Source organism: Fulvia fulva, chromosome 1 (genome assembly GCF_020509005.1).
Source record: "Fulvia fulva chromosome 1, complete sequence".
Taxonomy (NCBI): Eukaryota; Fungi; Ascomycota; class Dothideomycetes; order Mycosphaerellales; family Mycosphaerellaceae; genus Fulvia; species Fulvia fulva.
The window spans coordinates 7537367-7556402 of record NC_063012.1 but is presented as its reverse complement, the minus strand read 5'-3'; the positions used below and the strand labels follow the sequence as shown (position 1 = coordinate 7556402).

Sequence of the window (19036 nt, the reverse complement as noted above, 5' to 3'; positions counted from 1 at the left end):
CTTCTCGCCGACCAGTCGCGCCTTCCCAGAAATTTCGAGCCTCCACACTTGTCTTGGCGGCCAAATCCGCTTTGAAGTTTGGACCTCCAGACTTGAGCACGACGACACACGCTCGCAGCAGCCCTGACAACAACACCACATTGCCCGGTGAAGACACAGCCAACTCGTACGTCTATCCATCGCTGTCGCAGAGACTCTGGAGGCTGGCAATTCCATCTCCTGCCATCTCCAACTTACAACCCACCACAAGCTAACACATCTCACAGAGCACTTCACCAACCGCAATCATGGGGTACAGCCTATACCACCCCTAAGACATCCTCTACATCCTACCTATACTGACACGCTCGCAGTATCTCTCGTGACTCCCGTCACAAGCGCAGCGCCACTGGTGCCAAGCGCGCATACTATCGCAAGAAGAGGTATGCATAACCCGACTGTCTCCATGCCACATATCAGTATTCTGATATGTGACTACCAGAGCTTTCGAGAAGGGCCGCCAGCCCGCCAACACCCGTATCGGCGCCAAGCGGGTCCACCTCGTCCGCACCCGTGGCGGCAACAGGAAGTTCCGCGCCCTCCGCATTGACTCCGGCAACTTCTCCTGGGGCAGCGAGGGCATCGCCCGCAAGGTCCGTGTCATCGCTGTCGCCTTCCACCCGTCGAACAACGAGCTCGTCCGCACCAACACCCTCACCAAGTCCGCCGTCGTTCAGGTCGACGCTGCGCCATTCCGACAGTGGTACGAGGCACACTATGGCACACCACTTGGCCGCAGACGCCAACGTGCTGACCAGAAGGAGGAGGAGACCAAGAAGAGCAAGTCTATTGAGAAGAAGCAGGCTGAGCGCACAAAGACCTCCGGCAAGGTCGAGGCTGCCATCGAGCGCCAGTTCGAGGCCGGTCGTCTGTACGCCGTTGTTGCCAGCCGTCCAGGCCAGAGCGGTCGTGTCGATGGTTACATCCTTGAGGGTGAGGAGCTTGCCTTCTACCAGCGTGCTCTCAGGAAGTAGATTGTCACGATCACCAGATGAGACTTCTACCACCACTCGGCGTTTTGGCATGGCTGGGTGCTGCATTTCAGGCAGGGTTGGGATGAAGGGATTCCACGACTATGCGAGAAAAGGAAGCAGCGCCGTGCGCAGGGATGTTTACTTCAGCGTAGAATATCAAGGCAATGCACAACAACTCCGATGACACGATAGATGACTTGATGGTCCACTCTCCCATCGTCCATTTCCTCACACCCGCGGACTCTTTGCTATGAGAAGGGACATTACCACTGACGGAATGCACTAGATAAGCACTCGTCGAAAACGTCTTCGCGGTCGTTCAGTATATGTACATGAAGCTGGGGTATCATTCTCCCGAAGCGTGAAACATCGCTACTAAAACTGTCGCCAGGTCAAGTCGACTAAAAAGCGTAATATCATTCCAAAAGTTTACCATCAAACTGATTCGATCCGTAAGCCAGTATCTCATCATACAAGAAGTAACACAGCTCCAAAGACAGCCGCCAGCGAAGCACAGCCCAGCCCACCGATCTTTACACCCGCGCCCGTCTGCTGACTGGCATATCCGGAAGGACTAGCCCTGCCTCCCTCCGGCATCGACCCCGTTGGCAGAGCGGCCAGCGTCGCGCCACCAAGGCTGATTGTGTGACCCTTGTAAGTCATCACATGCTCAGCGCTCGTCGACGTTGCCGCATGATCATACGTTAATGCTCCCTCAGTCGTGTGCTCCGGCATCGAATCACTATACGTCGGCACGATCTTGGAGGTGAGGGTGCCGGGCTGCGAGACTGGGGCGGGCTGCACGTAGATTGTTTGCTTTGATACTGATGGAGTTGCTGGAGTGGCAGGCACGGCTGGTGCCGCGGTGGAGTGGTAGGCGGTTATGGGAGAGTTCTCTGTGTCGCTGCTGGAGACTGGGATTGGGGCCACATAGACTGGGGTTGTCTCTGCGGGTGGATATGTCTCGTGCTGGCTGCTTGGAGCGTATGCGATGGGTGTTGTCTGCTGAGCAGGGCTTTCGTATGGCGTTGTTGGAGCGTAGGTAAAAGCAGGCGGTGGAGGAGACTCCTTGGTGGGCTGTGGTGGTGGGTGGTACTGCTTCGAGGATGACGGGGTGGGCATGGCTAAGCTGTCGTCCGATGACTCGGTCCTGACGACGTCTGGAGCGTAAGGGCCGGTGTAGTCTGCATAGCTAGATGTCTCGGAATACACTGGATAGTCCAGCTCAGTCCCCGTGCTTTCAACGATCGGTTTCCTGTTCCAGGTGCTGTAGGATGGTTGCGTAGTCGTGGGCTCGTAATAGTAGACGGTGCTGCTGGGCTCATAATATTCGGTCGTCGTGTCTGGCTCATACGAGGACGAAGCGGGCTCATGCGGAGATGGTGTCGCGGTGGTCGTTGGTACGTAGAGCTCACTGTCGCTGCGTTCTGTCGCTGGAACCAACGCGACGGAGCCTGGTGGGAGGTTCAGCAGACCGCTTCCTCCTGTATATGTTGCCGTGGCGGTGGCAGTTGCGGTCGAAGTAATCGTGTAGACCTCATCGTCGCCTTGCGGTGCAGGCTCCTCTGTCTCGTTATCGAACTGCGCGAACCCTACCGCAAAGCAAAGAGTGACAGTGGTCAGTATTCTGAGCATTATGAAAACGAATGGACGTGGCAAAGCTGCCACAATAGAGAGCGAGTTACTGCACTGGAACGAGAGGTCGCGTTACAGGTTCAAGACTGCGAAGAAGGGAACAGAGTCGTGATATCCAGCCACGACTTGCCCTACGCCGACGGATCTACACCAGCAACTCCATAGCCACGTGAGTGAGCATTCGCTAGTCATTATTCGATGAGAGGCCTGAAGCTTGCTTTCCTCTTCTGGGTTGCCGGTTGTTGATGTTTCGAGATTGGGAACGCCACGGTGGTTGATAGGGTTAGTCTTGTATGTGTAGCTCAACGGCTGTTGGAGCTCGGCTGCGTACCTTATAGTCCACGGGCTGTTCGTGAGCCTGACATTAACATGTCGGTTACATCTGGCGTGTGCGAGATCGCCTGCGTCCAACATATAGCAGTGCTCAGCGACGGGAGAGTGTGATGTTGTGGTGTCGTGCAGCCGCCGAGACAAGAGCAGCTGAGAGTTCACCGACGCTGACCACGGCTCGGGAGAACGACCCGCCGGATGGTCAGAATTCAGCCCTGAAGCAGTTCTTTAAATTAACCGCACCTAGAGGCGCTCTTAGAGGATTCTTGCAATTTGAACAGTCTTTCTGCGAATCTTGGACCTGAAAGCAAGCCGTCGAGGTAGTTCTTTGCGAGCAGCTTGTTGAGACTGCGATCATATATTCGCCGGAATTGATGCTCGTGCCCTGAATTGTGTAGTGTTGCTTTTGTATGCACATCCTATCATACAGTATCATTAGTAGAGTACATGCTCGATATCGTTATATTCATTGATCCTGCTGTTGTGCCGGAAACCCCACGACAGGCGAACTGCCGGCAGTCAGCTTGGGTGTAAAGCGACTCATGGCTCGCAGTTTGACTCCAAACTTGAAGAACAAGATCGGAAGCGGTATGAAGAGGATAGCGAGCGTGCCTAGTAGGGTGCCTGCCCATTGTGGCTGTAGGCCCAGACACATCGGTCCTGCGAAGGCTGCGAAGGCTGCCGCCGTAAGGAATCGTATTGAGGTATTGATGGCCATGGCGGAGGTGGCTTGAGCAGCTGTAAGTGGTCAGCTGGTGGTATGTATGTGCGTCAGATTCCATTGAATGCTCACCATAGACGCCGACGATGAAGTTGCTGCCTTGCAAGAAGGTCAGAAGGAAGCCTGGAACTTGATGAGAAAGTGAAGTGTGAGGTCGTTTCTGACTGGGACTCACCGAAACCAAGCAGCACACCAGCGGCGATCGCCGGTATAGGCGAGATGGCTGGAGATGCGGTCCAGGTGAAAAGGAAGAGGCCCACCGGTAGCGCGATACTTCCAGCGACCATGGGCAGGAGCCGTTCCTCCGGACATAATCGGCCATGCTTTCTCACTATCCCACGAAACCTGATCCTCGTGAGCACTAGACTGGCCGCACAACCGATGCAGACCCCAACGATGACAGAAACGAAAGGCAGACCAGCAAGTTTCAATGGCCAGTGTCTCTCATCGTGAAATGAGATCTGCCACGCCTCCAAGAGCCAGTAAAACACGCCATCGCTGAAAGCCATGTATACCGTTATTAAGCACAGGATAGGATCTGTCATGAACATCCAAATAGGTGTGCACACGTGCCTCCTCATCATGCCACCTGTCATCGAGCCAGTCTTCGCGATCATTGGCTCGGGCCTCCAGAGCGGTGTCGACTGTGATCTCTTAGCACGTCGGCGCATCTGTACCTCTGCGGAGGACTCTTGGTGACATATGGCGCAGGCCAAGCCGAACGGAAAGCAAAGAATCAGAACGATCCAGCTTGTCCAGCGCCAACCGAGCACAGTGCTGTCAGCCAGCGGACCTCCAACGACAGCGCCGACACAGATTCCGATCAACATCGCTGCTGAGAAGACGGTCATAGCAAGTCTGCGGTCGAGTGAGGTCCATGACTCCGTCAAGGATACGATCACAGACATGAGGGAGCTCGCGGCAAAGACGCCACCTATGAATCGACAGACAAGGAGCATAGACGAGTTTTGAGCAAGGGCACAAGGTACCTGCATGATGGCGAACCCCACCAGGCCGACCAGGAGGGTTGTTCTTCGTCCGCACAACTCGTTCAGTGGCGACCATAGAAGAGGACCAATGCTCAAGCCCACGAGGAAGAGTGTTGTCGCGAGCACCATCGCCTGTGTTGTGCTTCGTGGTCAGCGAGCGCTCCCTGGGGCTCAAGGGTGAAAGCAGACTTAGTACGCACCTCTTTGGAGATTCCCAACTCCTGGCTGGCGACGTTACTGACTGGAGTCAAGACTGACGAAGCGAAGGCTATGCAGAATGCGACGAACCCGAGTGCCGAAGTCGATGCCCACTTCCTACTTTTCGGCCAATTGATGGTGTTTCCCGGGGCTACTTGTTCGTCCAAGTGGCGTGGTTGCGGCTCGGCCTTCTCCAAATCAATAGATTTTGGCAACGGCTTGATCGGTAAGGGAGGTGGCGCAGAACTCTTTTCCAGCAAAGCACCAGTCTTGGCATCAATCAAGGAAGCACGACTCGATCGAATGGAGCATCGTAGTGAAGGCACAGCAGCGGGCAATTCTACTAGGAACGTTGTGTCGCGAGCTTCTGGTGGCTTGACGAGATAGGTGCTGATGCTTGCTCTCGATGAGGGAGTGCGTACAGAATATTGGCTGATGGTCTTCTGACGAGGTTTGGCTGGCTCGCTGGTAGAACGAGAATATCTGTGCTGCACGTGGGATGGATGTTCGTCAATCTCGTCGTTGGCCGTCCTGAACGTGCTCGCAACATCCGAGGGTGAGCATTCCGCCGGTGACTTGACGGAGTATACGGATTCCGGTCGAGGGATATCGCGTTGTGTCAGTTGGACAGTGTCCGATTCCGGGCTGGTGCTTCCTATTCGACTCAGTAGTGCTGGTGTCAGCAAGGAAAGATGTGGCCCAGCTATATCCCGTATCGTCAATTGACTCGATCGGTTGCTTTGGGGTAGCAATGACTGCGGTATGGGACGGAAAAGCGAGGTGAGTCTCCAGTGTGCGCTGCCATCGCTCTCTCGTTTCTCTGACATAATGCGGGTGTGAAAAGCAGAGCATTGCTTTCGGTCGTTCAGAAGTGGAGGAGGTGGACCAACGATCGCTTGTAGCAACAGGCAGGTCTCGCGCTCCCGTTCATTGTCCAACAGCACGAGGACTGCCTCGCCACATGGTGTACCGTCTTTCTCATACATCTCGGTCCATGTTTAGCGTCCAGTGACACCGCGTAGAGAGCCGGATGTCGCAGAGCTCTGCTGTTTGGCAAGGTTATGGATCCTGATGGTAAGAGCTGCAGAGTCTTGACTCGCATGTCACGAAACAACATCTTGAGCAATGTATTCCCGCAGCATCATGTACCATTCGACCTTCACACGCCGATCGACGTGAAAGTTGGAGCATGCCAGAAGAAGAAGTAGAATAATTTACTTAGCATCCAAGGACTTCGCCATCCGCATCCACTCACAGCATCTCAGACCGGACGCACTGCTTGTCTTGGTACTGTACTTGACATCAGCCATAAGATATCCGCCACAGCTCTGCACTTGACAGTACTCGCCCGGAGCGCCCTCCTGTTGCGCAATATGAATATCTCCACAGCGCAACGTGAAGCAAGTGGCCAGTGCTTCATGAGGAAACCGTGATTCGAGACACAAAAGTGCACCTGCTGGGAAGCTCGCGAAGCTCCTGAGTTCCACGCTGGAAACGTGGTCTGTTCTAGTGAAACAATGGGGTGATCTTTCCGATCTAGGACTTGAAACCACCAGACGAGTAATGCCACTGCGTTTTGGAAACGTCGCAGCTTTTGTCAAGCGGAGCTACAGCTTACTTGGAGGCTTGAGAGTACTTTTGATATGCTCAGAATACTGCTTCGGCGATCAGTAAGGAGTGCACACGCTGGCATGGCGGCAAATTTCGCGATAGCATATGGAAATATCTGCGTGTCGATCAGTACACCCAGTACATGTGCTGAACTGTCGTCTGTATCGAAGTCTCCCGAACACAGCACTCTGCTCACTCAAGCTTTCTTTGCCTTGGTTAGCCTGTTTCTTTCGAGCAGATAAGCTATGGCCAGGGCCACGCAGACGCCAGAGAGCGCGTAGCGCTGCTCGCCACCTTGTATGAAGTCTGGACTACCGATTCTATGTCAGCTCAATATCATGAACAAACCACTCCCGCCATACTCACTCTTGCCAGGCAGTTTCAGGATATAGAATGGCGCACATGCCCGCGAAGCAGTAGAACGATCCAATCAGGGTTGAAGTGAACACATTATCGATTCTCTGTTCGTTGGTCTCGGCCGGCCTGAAGAGGTAGTACAGGGAGCTTGATGCGAGTAATACGCCCAGTGTCATGGTCTGACCGTTGTGAAATTTGGCACGTGGTGGCCATCTCGGATTCAAGACGTGCGTTTCGTTGAAGTCGGCTGCGAAGGCACCAATTGAGTATGCTAGGTTGCAGAGTACGATGATTACTCGGCCTGTTGTGATGTGCTGTGCCATTGTGAGTTCAGGTTGAGGTTGAGATGAGCTTGTTCACGAGGGGAAAGGAGGGCGGGCTGCTTTTCGATGCTGTGAAGAAGAGGAACTTGGCAAGTCTCAGCTCCGTGAGTACTGCAGGTGGTCGTTAGTGGATGGTCAGGCATCGGACAGCTATGGTCGTGACGATGGGAAGCACAGCAGGACGCAACAACCTCGATGGGGTCATCAGTCTCGGGTACGTGGCTTCGCGCTTTCGGGACCGCGAAAGCCATGTGTGGATAGGTGCATTCGTTCTCGTCGACCTCGACAGACTTCGTTGTCGCGGCTGGAGGCAAGCAGACTCGGGCTCATGGCTCCGTTGCCAATGTCTTTGCAGCGACAGGATCACAATTCCACCGCGTGTGGCCAGGCTTCGAATGGCTTGTGGTGCATCTTCCGCTTCGAGTACCAGCAAGTGTTCAGATGCCCAGCAGGCGAGAGGTTAAGGCGAACTGGTCGTGTCGTCAATGGTGATGAAAAAGACAACCTCATCGGCCTTAACCGGTTGCTCCGCTCCTTCCGAGACCGCGGCGCATGCAGGGTCCCACGATCTCCCCACAGTGGCCTGTGTCTCAGTGTCTGTGACCACATGCATCATGCATGGTTGCTGACCTCACAGAGCTGTGTCCACCTTCACCCTCTCCGTCGGTATAGTTAGTCTCGTACCTTAGCAACATACTTCCACCTAAAGATTCCCGAATCTCATCGCAGGTTCTGACCTGCCAAACGAAGCCACTTTCCATTCCAACAGGAGAAAGAGCGATAGCCGCCGCGTGACCATCGATCCCGAAGCCTGCGTCCGGGTGGCCCTGACGTCCGACGAGGGAGTTGTGAATACCACAAGAGCTTCGTCGCTCAATCGATACCGATCACGATCAGCTTGTCGCTCCAGAAACAATATATCTTCAAGGGCCAGCACGATCGATTCACCTCCTCATCCTCAGCTCAGCTCAGCTCAGCTCAGCCCAGGTCCCCAAGCTCTCGTAGGCCGAGCGCCCATCACCACTCTCGCGCAAGATGGGTCTCGCCTACAACATCTATCTGAACGCCAAACGAATCTACGGCTGCAAGAACTGCAAAACCCACCTCGCCGACCACGATGAAATCATAAGTAGGGTAAGCACCATTCCCACCCATTTCTTCTCCACTCTCCCTACCTTTACTTACCTTCCTTCTCCCAGAATTTCCGCGGCCAACACGGCAAAGCCTACCTCTTCAACTCCGTCGTGAACATCCAACAAGGCGAAGCCGGCGAACGCAACATGACCACGGGCCGCCACGTCGTCCGCGACATCTGCTGCCGCCAATGCAAAGAGGTAGTGGGGTGGAAGTACGACCGCGCCTACGAGTCGACGGAGAAGTACAAGGAGGGCAAGTACATTCTGGAGCAGGAGTTGTTATGCCAGGTGAACTGAGTGAGGGGGCCTGACACGCCAGGTGAACCGAAAGAAAAGGAAACGATATGCATGATGATGGGACGAGGCGTGGCGTTTTGGAACATGGGCGATTGGGTGGAAACGTGGGATTGGGATCGGATTACATGGCGTTCACGGCGTGGTGTCTGACCGTATGGTGTATGAGTTCGATTGAAGCCCACATGGCGGGCAATGGAAGCTTCGATAGGGAGACATGCAGTGCATGAAATGGTTGTGCAGATCAAGTAAATTTGCTTCATTCCATTGGTATCACTACTCCGGCACATAACGGGATTGGTATAACGCTATGCCAACAAAGCATTCCAAGCCTGCCAGCCGACAGGCTTCAAAAGCACCCTTCGCCATTGTGGGAAAGCGATACTCGACACAGTTGAGCGGTAATTAGACTCGTTTTGATTCGTAGTGGCGGCTATGGTGATGGTCGTGAGCGTCGTCTTGCGGCGCGTGGAAGAAGGATGATGGCGGCGACGAGCATGTTGGGTAAAGCCACCTGGGGAGATGTCATTAAGCTTTCGATTCGTCCTTCGTCCCTCATCGAAGCGTACATGTCATGATGGTCATTAGGCATGAAGAGAACATGAAGATGTCGTGTCCATGTGCGGCAATTGTGTCAAGTGTCGGATCAGTCTGGCCCATGAGGTTCGTGGAGCATTAATGGCTCATGAGAGATGGCGGAATAGGCTGAGACGGTGGGTATGCAGCACCATGAACCGGTCCATTCTAGGCGGCCGCCTCTGGGATCTGGCTCCGACGCATCTTTTCGGCTTCGAGGTTCTCGTAGAGCAGGTACAGAGCCTTCTCGTTGGCGGCCGGACCGCCGGTGATCGTAAACATGCGCTCGCCAGTCTCGTCGTGAGGTGCCTTTGCGATGGAGATGCGTGCACCGGAGCTCTTGCGGATCTCGCTGATCTTGCTGCCTCCACGTCCGATGATGCAGCCGACCATATCGGCAGGTATGCTGATGTTCTGAGTCTGAATATCCTCGCCATCCTCGTTCGTTGTTGGTGGTGGACCTTCCTGGCGCCGGGGAGAGTACGGGGCAGGTGCAGCGCCGGTGAAGTCGGCGCCATTGCCAGTGCGGTTGTAGCTGCGTGGAGCGCCATAGCCTGCACCTGGGCCGGGAGGAGCTCCAGTGCCGTTGAGAGGTGGGCCGCCGCCTTGTACACGCACAGCTGGGCTGTACAGAACAGTGCCATAACCGCGCTGCTCGTCATCCACGAGGCACCTGCCAATCTCCCAAACAGCCTTCTGGATGCCTTCGGGTGTGCCCTGAACCTCCACTATGCGTTCGGTCGATTGTGGGAGCATTTCCTTCTGGGCAACCATGCGTACGCCAGATGCATCTTGTATTTGCTTAATTTTCAATCCCTGTCTGCCGATAATGGTGCCCATCTGGTTGTGAGAAATGAGTAAGCGGATCGCTGCAGCATGTTAGTACGGTCAGGTAAATGATTGTGCAAGGGAAACGCGTACGATGCGTGTTAGGAGTTCCGACCACTCCGCCCATGCCCATCTGAGGTGCTCCCTTGACCAAGCTGTCCGCCACAAGTCCATACGCGGCCGCAATGCCAGTCAGAGCTCCAGTGACGGTGAGGACGCGGTCGTGAACGCCAGGGACGACCTTGCTGACGCCAGCACGTACGCCAGTCTTCTCACGCAGGTCAGCGACGTTCTGACCGGCCTTGCCAATGATGACGCCAGCTTCCTTGGAGGTGACAATGGCACGCAGAGTGAGCTGTGCCTCAGCATATTCCTCTTCCGTGCGTGGTCTGTCGTCGGTATTGAGGGCTCCGATCTTATCAGCGAGATTGTCAATGCCCGAGTCCACGGCAGGTGAAGTGTTGTCTTCGGCCGACATGGTGCGCGGAGGTGAAAGCTGTGGGGACGATGTCGGGTGCTGGTGTGAATGCGTTGTAGGAAGCTAGACGCAGTGCTATGGCCCGGCTAAGCTTTGGGTCGGCTTGGTGAAGCTGTTTGACGAGGGTCGAATTAGCAACAAATTGCACAGCTGTGGAGTGGGGTACAGGACACGCACCGGAGACGTAGAAGACTGCGGAGCGGTGCAGTGTGGGAGGAGAGGGGACGGTGGCGAGCTGGAGAAGGTCGAGAATGCGGTGCGAGAATGCTGCTATTGTGCCGACATCTGTATGTTGTGGTGGAGTAAGGTAAGGTGAAAGAGAGGAGGGCAGAAGGAGTGCGAGGGAAAACACATGCACTGTGCGTCGAGGTCGAGCTTGCTTCCGACATTGGCGAATGATCGTGGTCCTCCAGCACTCCAGTCGCCATTGCTGCTCTGTTTCTCCACCGCACCTGCATGGTGACCTGCACTTGCTGATCCACTCAACGCACCTGCAGCTATCCTGTCTACCACACTGCGTCTGGGCGGCAACCTCACCTCTTCGTCGCTGCCATCTTTCCCGGCCAAGCTCGAGCGTTCAATCACGCAACGCGAGGCAGCGCACCTTGCTTGGTGCTCACCGCCTTGTGCATGATGTTCACTGCAGACTGCACTCTGATATGTAGCCGTCGAGCATTCGTATGCCACTACAGCGCGCATCGTCGGTCGCATCGTTCTGAGAGCGCAGCCTTGAGCGGAAGGAAACGATGCATCGCTGCTCGATCGCATCGACCTCCTGCCGGCGCAGCAGTAGACGGCAGTAAACGGGAGGAACGTTTGTCTCCGGCCCTCCGCACAGTGCATGTACGCTCATCGGGATGTATACTTGAACGTGAGAACGACCTTGAACGATAAGAACACGACGCGACTCTTATTCAGGAGAGAGGATTGCTACCGATGATTGCTAGCCATTGACGTCACGCTCCTTTTCGAGCACCATCTTTCAGCCGTCAGCCCTGGCACGGAGTTCGCATCTTGGAACGGCGCACGAATGCTGAGCCCGTAGCGGTAGGGTTTCCGTCCACCCAACGACAGACGCCGTGACCTGGCAACGTCGTGTAGGTCAGCTGCATAACTGACATCTACACGAGAAGTTCATCATGCAGTGCTGCTCTAATCTTCTCATTCTGCCTGTACCCTGCCGATGTTTGCGTGCCACCGGAATTGCCATGGAGAATGTACGGCGCCGATTCGATATACAGCTCATGGCGTGCGACATGAGCGTTGCAGGTTCCCAGTGGTACATGGACAGTGTAGCTCGACTGGATTTTCTTCGAACCACTGCCTTACCCAAAACAGAGCTCGTCACAAAATCGTGTCCAAGGCCACACTTTCTCCCACTCGCTTCGATAGAGCTGTTTGGTGACGCGGACTTCGATCTCGAAGATGGTTTCCATATCATGGATGCAGCGATCGATGGCCTGAACGGCAGAGACGAAGTTGAAGTCCTCAAGCTGGACCAGTATCGTCTTCGGCTTCAGTCGGTATGCTGTCGTTTACGCATGCTGCAAAAATTGATCCAAATTTGTCCTGGACCTGGTGGCAGACTTGACTGAAAGGATGTGGTCTGACCGAACCATGGCGAACAGTGAGTCTTTCGGTGTTCGCAGCGACGATCTCGTAAATGTGGTTTCGTAGCTCTGGGGGAAGGCTGAGTAGAGGTTTCTGCATTGTGTTCTTCACGATTGAGTGCTTCAAAAAGCAGTACGCGTGTCCCCAATCCTGGCTGGCGAGTCTGGTGGACGATCAATGTTCAGCAGGGCTGCGTGGGAAGGGACATGGCTCGCCCGAACTTGAGATGGATAACGACACATGTATCCTCCGGAATGGCTTCGGCATGCCCCCAACAATTGGCTGCTGGAATGCCTAGTCCCGGCTGAGAAACGGCCATCACAGTGCGATGACACCATGACCGAGATAAGGAAGCATGAGCAGAGTCGGACCTTACATTGGCGACACGTTTCCTGTAGCAGACAATGTTCAGTGATCGTACATCTTCAAAGACTCGTGTGCAATTGACGTAATGTACCTAGGCATATTGTTGTGGATTAGTCACCGACCACAGTGTGTCTGGGCGAGTCCATGTTCCTCCAACCTTGACTTCCAACGTCACGCTTTGACACGGTCCTTGTTGACTTCTGCTCTATCATGCCATACGCAGGTCGCGGCGGTGCTGGCAACATTCAAGCCGTCGAACAAGAGAAGAATCGCATCGCAGCCGACCTCGAAGCAGGCCAGGCCGCCGCCGAATCGATATCGCAACCCCCACCACCCCGCGAAGAGAAGCAATATGCTCACTCTGGTCGAGGAGGCGCAGGTAACTACTACAATCCAAAAGAGCTTAGTAATACCGGCGTCTACAAAGACTCTGGCTTTAGTCAGAGGGTCGGTAATGAGGTCAACACCCTTGGGCATGAACCACTGCCGCATGATGGTGAGCAGGTGAAGAAGGTTGGAAGAGGTGGTGCGGGCAACTATGCTGCTTTTGATGCGAGTGAGGGGCAGACGAGAGCGCTGGAGAAGAGGTTGGAGGCGGATAGGGAGATGAGGGAGATGGTAAAGAAGGATGTTGAGGAGAGGGTTAAGAGTACGTTGGCGGAGCCGCCGAAGGCGAAGATTGCTAGGGGTGAGCCGTATTGAGCTCTTTCAAAGGGCCAAGGAAAGAACTTATTATGACCTTGGCTCTGGACTTCGCTTGCAGATGCTTCTCTGGATCCATGCCTGCGTTTCCGCTGCGAGCTTGGCGACACCGTACTTGAACCCTTCGCCTTGGATCAATCAACCTCGCTCCGTGATTTCGAACCACCACGGAGTCCCATCATCATCCCATGTGAACCACATCCTCGGAAAGAAGACAACACGCGTAGTGAGGGAGTCTACTGTCTCAATGGCATGTCCCCATTCATCTGTGTAGGGGATACGAAAGAGCTCCCTGCCATGCTTCGCACTCTCACTGACTAAGTCACCGCGGATCGCGGCCAGTTCTTCAAGAAACGATCGTGAAGCATGCGCCAGCAGGCCTACGACCGATAGCTTGCCATGCCACTGAACTCGAGACTCCGCGCACGCATCGGAACGGTTTGTCTAGATTGCCGGTCCGTGCAGCTTGACGACCAAAGACTTCAGCTTGACTTCGCCCAGCCATACTGGCGCACGTTGTAACATCGTAGTCCGAATCGCTGGCAGCGTTCTCGGCATGAGCTGTGTGTTCATCCCAGCAATGGCCTAGCAGTCTGATCCGCAGCCCCCTCGTATTCTTGTGCATGAGAGTTCGGAGGCGAGAATAGCTGCAAGCATGATCAAGCTCTTCGATGTCGTGACCATGGAGGTTCACGGTTCTGGTCTTGAGGCCGGAACGATGAACGATAGCCTGGGCGTGCTGCGACAGACCATTGCTGGCAGACACAAGTCTCGCAGCATCTTTGCCACGTCTGAGCTCTCTGCCGCCGACATCTTCTAGTATTTGTATAGGCCATTCTGGAGGTAGGTCATTCAAAAAAGACATGCTGCCGTATGTGTGCTGAGGATCAGTCCGTCGGTTCCTTGTAAGCATGCGTCCAGTATGACGATATGAAGCAAACGGTACTACCGTACATGTCAGCTCTCGTCTCACGCTGCGTTGATAGAGTTATCTGTTAAGAAGATGTCCACGTGCCGGCCCTGTGGCTTGTGTGGTAGGACAGCAGTTGAGTTTTGGTGGGGAACTTGGCCGTGACGACCTCACCTTCGACTTCGGAAGGCAGCAGCAGCGCGTTGCATTGTACATTGATCTGATCAGAGCTTCTACACACAATCTCATATCTTTCTGTACACTTCAAGACTAGGAGAAATTGCATGCGACACTGATACCGACCATGGTGCGCGACTCCTCCAATGATTTCCTGAGCAATGCTGACCTGGCACAGTCGCAATCACTGCGCCCATACTTGTCCTGCGTGCGACAAACGCTTACTGCCGCCCTTTCCCTCTCGAACTTCGCATCGCAGGCGTCCGAAAGACATAATGTTCCCGAAATCGAAGCGAAGACCTCACCAGAAGTCCTGCTCAACCCGCTCACCGTATCCCGCAATCAAGAAGAGCGTGTACTAGTGGAGCCTTCGGTCAACAGCGTACGAGTTAGCATACGGATCAAGCAGGCAGATGAGATCGAACATATTCTGGTGCATAAGTTCACGCGGTTCTTGACACAGAGAGCGGAGGCGTTCTTCATCTTGAGGAGGAAGCCGGTACCTGTATGTGGTGCGACTACGTAGAAGATGGTGGAATTGCTGACACGCGGCAGGGATATGACATTTCGTTCCTGATCACCAACTTCCACACTGAGGAGATGCTGAAGCACAAGCTGGTCGACTTCATAATACAGTTCATGGAGGAGGTGGACAAGGAGATCTCCGAGATGAAGCTCTTTGTAAGTGTTGGTCCGATCCGTCCTAAATGCCGACTTACTGACATTGCTCAGTTGAATGCAAGAGCTCGTTTCGTGGCCGAGAGCTTTCTCACACCAGTATGTACTCTGCTCATGTCAAATGTGGTACTCTGCTGATGGTCCTTGCAGTTCGACTAATTGCTGATCTGCTCGTGTGGCCGCAACCACAATCGATGGCTGGAGGTAACGCTACCTTTCGCAGGAGCCGGGTGGATGACAGCCACAGCTGTGTGCAGGCGTGAAGGCAAACGATCACGTTGCCGGAGGATACCAAATTTCGCTGGCAGAGCGAGACCACTCCAAGCATTGTCGCCGATGCCGGCAAGCCGAAACCCCGAATGAGCCCGCTTGGCGACCAAGCCCACCAGATCTCGCGTAGATATCTGGTAAGCAGCAAGAGGCATCAAGTACAGTGTGCGCATCTCTCTGTCCATGGTAATTGCCCGTGGTATTGGCATCAACGTGAAGTAGCCCACTGAGGCGAGGATGGGCGAGAAACTCGACAGGCCGGAGGATGTCTCACTTTCACATGCTGACGTCTCCCACTACAAACGCTGCACGCCCCGCCTGTGACTCGAGGCCAACCAGAACTCGCTTAGTCCCTTCAAGCTCCGGTCCCAGCATGAAGATTCTTTTCTTCTTCGTAACAAACACTTGGAGCTTCCATTTTTGCTTTTCGCATCACACAACACAGATAGACCGCCCGCCGCGTACCACCCTGCTTGCACCTCCCCACCACCAAAGGGACCATTCCATTGAGGTATACCTCTCCTTCTGGTCAGTATACCGTCCCCTCCATCCACAACGCGTTGACAACAAAGCCAGACAGATCCGAAGCATCGAAAACTCGCCGCCTTCGGCTGACCTCTGCTGCTCCCGCTCGACTGTCACGACTGCAGGACCGCGTACTCTGGACCGCGTACTCTGGACCGCATACTCTGGACACTAGCCCGGACTGGACGCGACTGCTCTGCTGCTCTGGACCTGCTGGACTGGACACGCGCTGAGCTTCTTGCGGAGCTGAAATACTGACTGAGCTCTTCAGATATCCTCCCGGAAAAGACCCCCAAGCGACTTGGCTGGGCGACTGCTACGACTGTGGCCCCAATTTAAGAGCTCCCGTAACCCGCAGAGGCTACCATTGTCTAGAGCCGTGCGACCACTGGCTTTGCGAGGAACACTAAAATCGAAGGACTTCTCGAGGCAAGGATATCAAATTCTGCCCAAGGTGTAGGAAGGTACGTTCTTGCCATCCTTTACTCTGCTTACGTCACATGCGCTTCACGTGGCTGCAAAACGCGCGAGGCCCACGTTTCAGCACATCAGGTGCTTGCCTCACCTCGTTCACCTCCGCTTACTTCACTTCTTGTCATTCCTCACGCGCGCAGTTCACACAACACATGATTTTCTTTGCTCTCCCTTCCTTCTACTTCTTTCTATTGTTTCCATCCATCTTAAGCTGACCTTGTCACCTCTACTCAGTTCGTCACTGGCTTCACTTGGCTCTTCGACGGTCAGCATCGAGTCGCGTTAGACGAGCAAGTGCTAAAAGGACCTGTCGACGGTCCGCCTCCTGCCGATTACAGCAAGATGTACAACTCCAACAACTACAACTTCGGTCCGCCGGCTGAGCGAAATCAGTATGCGCCAGCGCGCAATGGTGAGTCCAACGCCTTCAACGCCTACGTTGGCGGCACGCTCGGAGGAGGTTACGGAGGAGGTTTCGGCGGAGGATCTGCTTCCTTTCCGCGTGGCGCGACCATGTCATCGGGTCTCAACCCAGACGTGCCGCGTTACCAACCACCGCAGAGACGACTCGGAGATGAAGAGATGATCCGGCCAGAGTCGAGCGCATCCAACGCCACATTCGCGACTCAGATGCCATCCTTCTCCACCTCACAAGCCCCATCACGCCCTCCACCAACCTCTCGCCCCTTCAACGGCGGCATGCCGTCTTACACATACGGCAACAACCGGAGCAACGACATGATGAACGGTCTGGGAGCTGGCATCGGCGGCATGTCGCTCGGTAGCTCCACCCGCCAGTCTCGCGAGCCACCGACCAGCCGAGATCACGTTTACAGCAACCACAATGGCTTCAACGGCAACGGTGGCTATGATGCTCATGGCAGCCACGCTGGCAACAATGGCTACAGCATCTCACGTCATGACTCGGTGGTCAGCAACAAGGCTCCGAGCGCTACCTACTTGGCATCACAGATAATGTCTGGCGGTACTGAAGATCCATTCGACCGTAGCCTCAACCGCTACGACACACCCGGCAAGAACATCGTCCCCACGCTCGGTCCAGCCCGTTTTAAGGACAGCAAGATGTTCAGCATCGCTGAGACTGGCAATCCTGACACTGCTGACACTGCCGTCACGCACGTCTCATCTCCTCAGAAGCCACAGGGACCACCACCTATCCCTGACTGGCTGGCACTTGCGCTGCGGGGCTTGTGCAAGCCGACCCTCGAGGAGGCCTTTGACGCTCTCCCGCTGTTCGAGTTGTGTCGCGGTGTTCAGCCAAGTGCCGCCGGCGTCGTCCGCATCAAGGATATCCCTTACCAGACCACCCGCCAAGAGATGACTGCCTTCGTCGGTCGTAACGCCCAGATCCTGCGTATGCCTGAGGGCTCGCCTTATCACGCCGTCCACATCATGATGGAGCGTGAGACCGGCAAGACCATGGACTGCTTCGTCGAGTTCTCCACTCCGACCGAGGCTGGCTGGGTTGTTCGGCAATTCCAGCGACGTGTCGACTCCGGCCGTCCTCCCAAGGTCGGCGACCGCGTTGTTGAGGTCACCTTCAGTACGCAAGACGAGCTTATGGCCGAGCTCTTCCCGCGCGCTAAGCACGTTCGGTGGAATAACGGCCAGCCAGTAGTTGACCGCACGGAGCGCAAGTACTATGCAGACAAGCCCGCTGCCGGCTTCCAAGGCTTTCTTCACAACGAGGAGTTCGTCTCTCTTGGCAAGCATGCTGGGCTCTCTGAGCGCTCACCATTCGCTTCAAAGAGTCCATGTCGCGTGTACGAGTCGATGATCACCACTCTTCAGAAGTACCCGTGGTACGCGGTCGAGCATGTTACCATCCGTGAGCGCCGTGCCATCTACGACTGCACTATCAACCTTATCCGCATCTTGATGGAGAACTTGCGCCGTGCCAACAGCCGGTACAGTCCACTCGAGCCGACTCCCGCCCTTCTCCAGGAGCTCGCCGTGGCAGCTCTCACCTGTCCCGGATTTAGCGAGAAGCAGAAGTCCAACATTGTTGGTCTACTTCACCAGAGCGGGTTCAAGGCGATCGCGGATGGACAGAGCATCAACGTGCGTCTTGGCGGCAACCACGAGTTGAGCAGCACCTGGCCTTTCGCCACCCTCTCGATCCAGCCAGGTACCGATATGGAGCTGGTTAAGTTCTACGCTGGTCTCTTCCGCAAGGCTACCGAGACTTCCGATTCTTCCTCGCTGCACTCTCGCCAGATTGCCAAGACCAGCGGTGCCAAGGGTAATCCGATGGGCGACATTCACATCAACTACGGCAAGAACGTGCACGACCTTTCTCTTGCCGAGGCTGCTAAGAAGGAGTTCACTAAGATCGAACAGCTTCTCGGTCGTGTCTGCAAGGGCGCAAATGGAGGAAGCGGCAGCAAGCCGAGCAGCACCGTTGGTGGCAGCAGCTCTTCTGGCAGCCGTTACTCTATGTAAGCATAGTCTCGTTTTCCTTCTTGCGTGCTCGTGCTAACACTCATACCTCTAGGATTTAAGGTGTCCCGAAGGCCACCACTGAGCTTTGGGCTCAGATCAGCTGGTCGAGTGCTGGCAATGTACATTAGTGTGTAATGTTGGAAGCAAGCGCATGGTTATACAGGAGTTCTGGAGAGTCTTCGACGGTTATACGCAAACGCTTGCTTGCATGCATGCTGAAAGTACAGACATTAGCAGAAGATGGCATGGACTTGCATGTGCCGAATACTGCTTGAACGGGCACGGAGCTGTGCATAGCGAAAGGGTGTGGAAGGCCTGAATGCTGGGCAGCATCGTGAGTAGCAACAAGTGTAACATTAGTGTGCAGCAGA

The 19036-nt window shown here is 54.9% G+C and overlaps 10 protein-coding genes across 10 annotated transcripts; 5 read left to right on the top strand and 5 right to left on the bottom strand.

The window, feature by feature from the left end:
* Positions 1 to 287: 287 nt before the first annotated feature.
* CLAFUR5_01407 (40S ribosomal protein S8-B) lies at positions 288 to 1013 on the top strand (the record flags this gene model as incomplete). Its single annotated transcript, XM_047900555.1, has 3 exons — positions 288 to 292; positions 354 to 422; positions 482 to 1013. 3 exons carry the CDS (start codon positions 288 to 290, stop codon positions 1011 to 1013), a joined length of 606 nt encoding a protein of 201 aa, XP_047757298.1.
* Positions 1014 to 1481: 468 nt separating this feature from the next.
* On the bottom strand, positions 1482 to 2648 carry CLAFUR5_01406 (uncharacterized protein; the record flags this gene model as incomplete). Its single annotated transcript, XM_047900554.1, has 1 exon — positions 1482 to 2648. One exon carries the CDS (start codon positions 2646 to 2648, stop codon positions 1482 to 1484), a length of 1167 nt encoding a protein of 388 aa, XP_047756477.1.
* A 796-nt stretch (positions 2649 to 3444) lies between these two features.
* Positions 3445 to 5872, bottom strand: CLAFUR5_01405 (Citrinin biosynthesis cluster MFS transporter mrr1; the record flags this gene model as incomplete). The annotated part of the gene is made up of 4 exons (XM_047900553.1): positions 3445 to 3716; positions 3772 to 3822; positions 3875 to 4820; positions 4889 to 5872. The coding sequence occupies 4 exons, from the start codon at positions 5870 to 5872 to the stop codon at positions 3445 to 3447; spliced, it is 2253 nt and encodes a 750-aa protein (XP_047757296.1).
* Positions 5873 to 6693: 821 nt separating this feature from the next.
* CLAFUR5_01404 (uncharacterized protein) lies at positions 6694 to 7177 on the bottom strand (the record flags this gene model as incomplete). Its single annotated transcript, XM_047900552.1, has 2 exons — positions 6694 to 6808; positions 6864 to 7177. The coding sequence occupies 2 exons, from the start codon at positions 7175 to 7177 to the stop codon at positions 6694 to 6696; spliced, it is 429 nt and encodes a 142-aa protein (XP_047757297.1).
* A 1035-nt stretch (positions 7178 to 8212) lies between these two features.
* On the top strand, positions 8213 to 8610 carry CLAFUR5_01403 (uncharacterized protein; the record flags this gene model as incomplete). The annotated part of the gene is made up of 2 exons (XM_047900551.1): positions 8213 to 8311; positions 8377 to 8610. 2 exons carry the CDS (start codon positions 8213 to 8215, stop codon positions 8608 to 8610), a joined length of 333 nt encoding a protein of 110 aa, XP_047757302.1.
* A 741-nt stretch (positions 8611 to 9351) lies between these two features.
* On the bottom strand, positions 9352 to 10489 carry CLAFUR5_01402 (RNA-binding protein rnc1; the record flags this gene model as incomplete). The annotated part of the gene is made up of 2 exons (XM_047900550.1): positions 9352 to 10052; positions 10105 to 10489. 2 exons carry the CDS (start codon positions 10487 to 10489, stop codon positions 9352 to 9354), a joined length of 1086 nt encoding a protein of 361 aa, XP_047757303.1.
* A 1121-nt stretch (positions 10490 to 11610) lies between these two features.
* On the bottom strand, positions 11611 to 12199 carry CLAFUR5_01401 (uncharacterized protein; the record flags this gene model as incomplete). Its single annotated transcript, XM_047900549.1, has 3 exons — positions 11611 to 11785; positions 11819 to 12003; positions 12038 to 12199. The coding sequence occupies 3 exons, from the start codon at positions 12197 to 12199 to the stop codon at positions 11611 to 11613; spliced, it is 522 nt and encodes a 173-aa protein (XP_047757300.1).
* Positions 12200 to 12676: 477 nt separating this feature from the next.
* Positions 12677 to 13168, top strand: CLAFUR5_01400 (uncharacterized protein; the record flags this gene model as incomplete). The annotated part of the gene is made up of 1 exon (XM_047900548.1): positions 12677 to 13168. One exon carries the CDS (start codon positions 12677 to 12679, stop codon positions 13166 to 13168), a length of 492 nt encoding a protein of 163 aa, XP_047757301.1.
* A 1214-nt stretch (positions 13169 to 14382) lies between these two features.
* On the top strand, positions 14383 to 15092 carry CLAFUR5_01399 (Actin-related protein 2/3 complex subunit 4; the record flags this gene model as incomplete). The annotated part of the gene is made up of 4 exons (XM_047900547.1): positions 14383 to 14760; positions 14811 to 14936; positions 14988 to 15032; positions 15084 to 15092. 4 exons carry the CDS (start codon positions 14383 to 14385, stop codon positions 15090 to 15092), a joined length of 558 nt encoding a protein of 185 aa, XP_047755880.1.
* Positions 15093 to 16544: 1452 nt separating this feature from the next.
* On the top strand, positions 16545 to 18724 carry CLAFUR5_01398 (uncharacterized protein; the record flags this gene model as incomplete). Its single annotated transcript, XM_047900546.1, has 2 exons — positions 16545 to 18661; positions 18718 to 18724. 2 exons carry the CDS (start codon positions 16545 to 16547, stop codon positions 18722 to 18724), a joined length of 2124 nt encoding a protein of 707 aa, XP_047755881.1.
* Between the last annotated feature and the right edge of the window lie 312 nt (positions 18725 to 19036).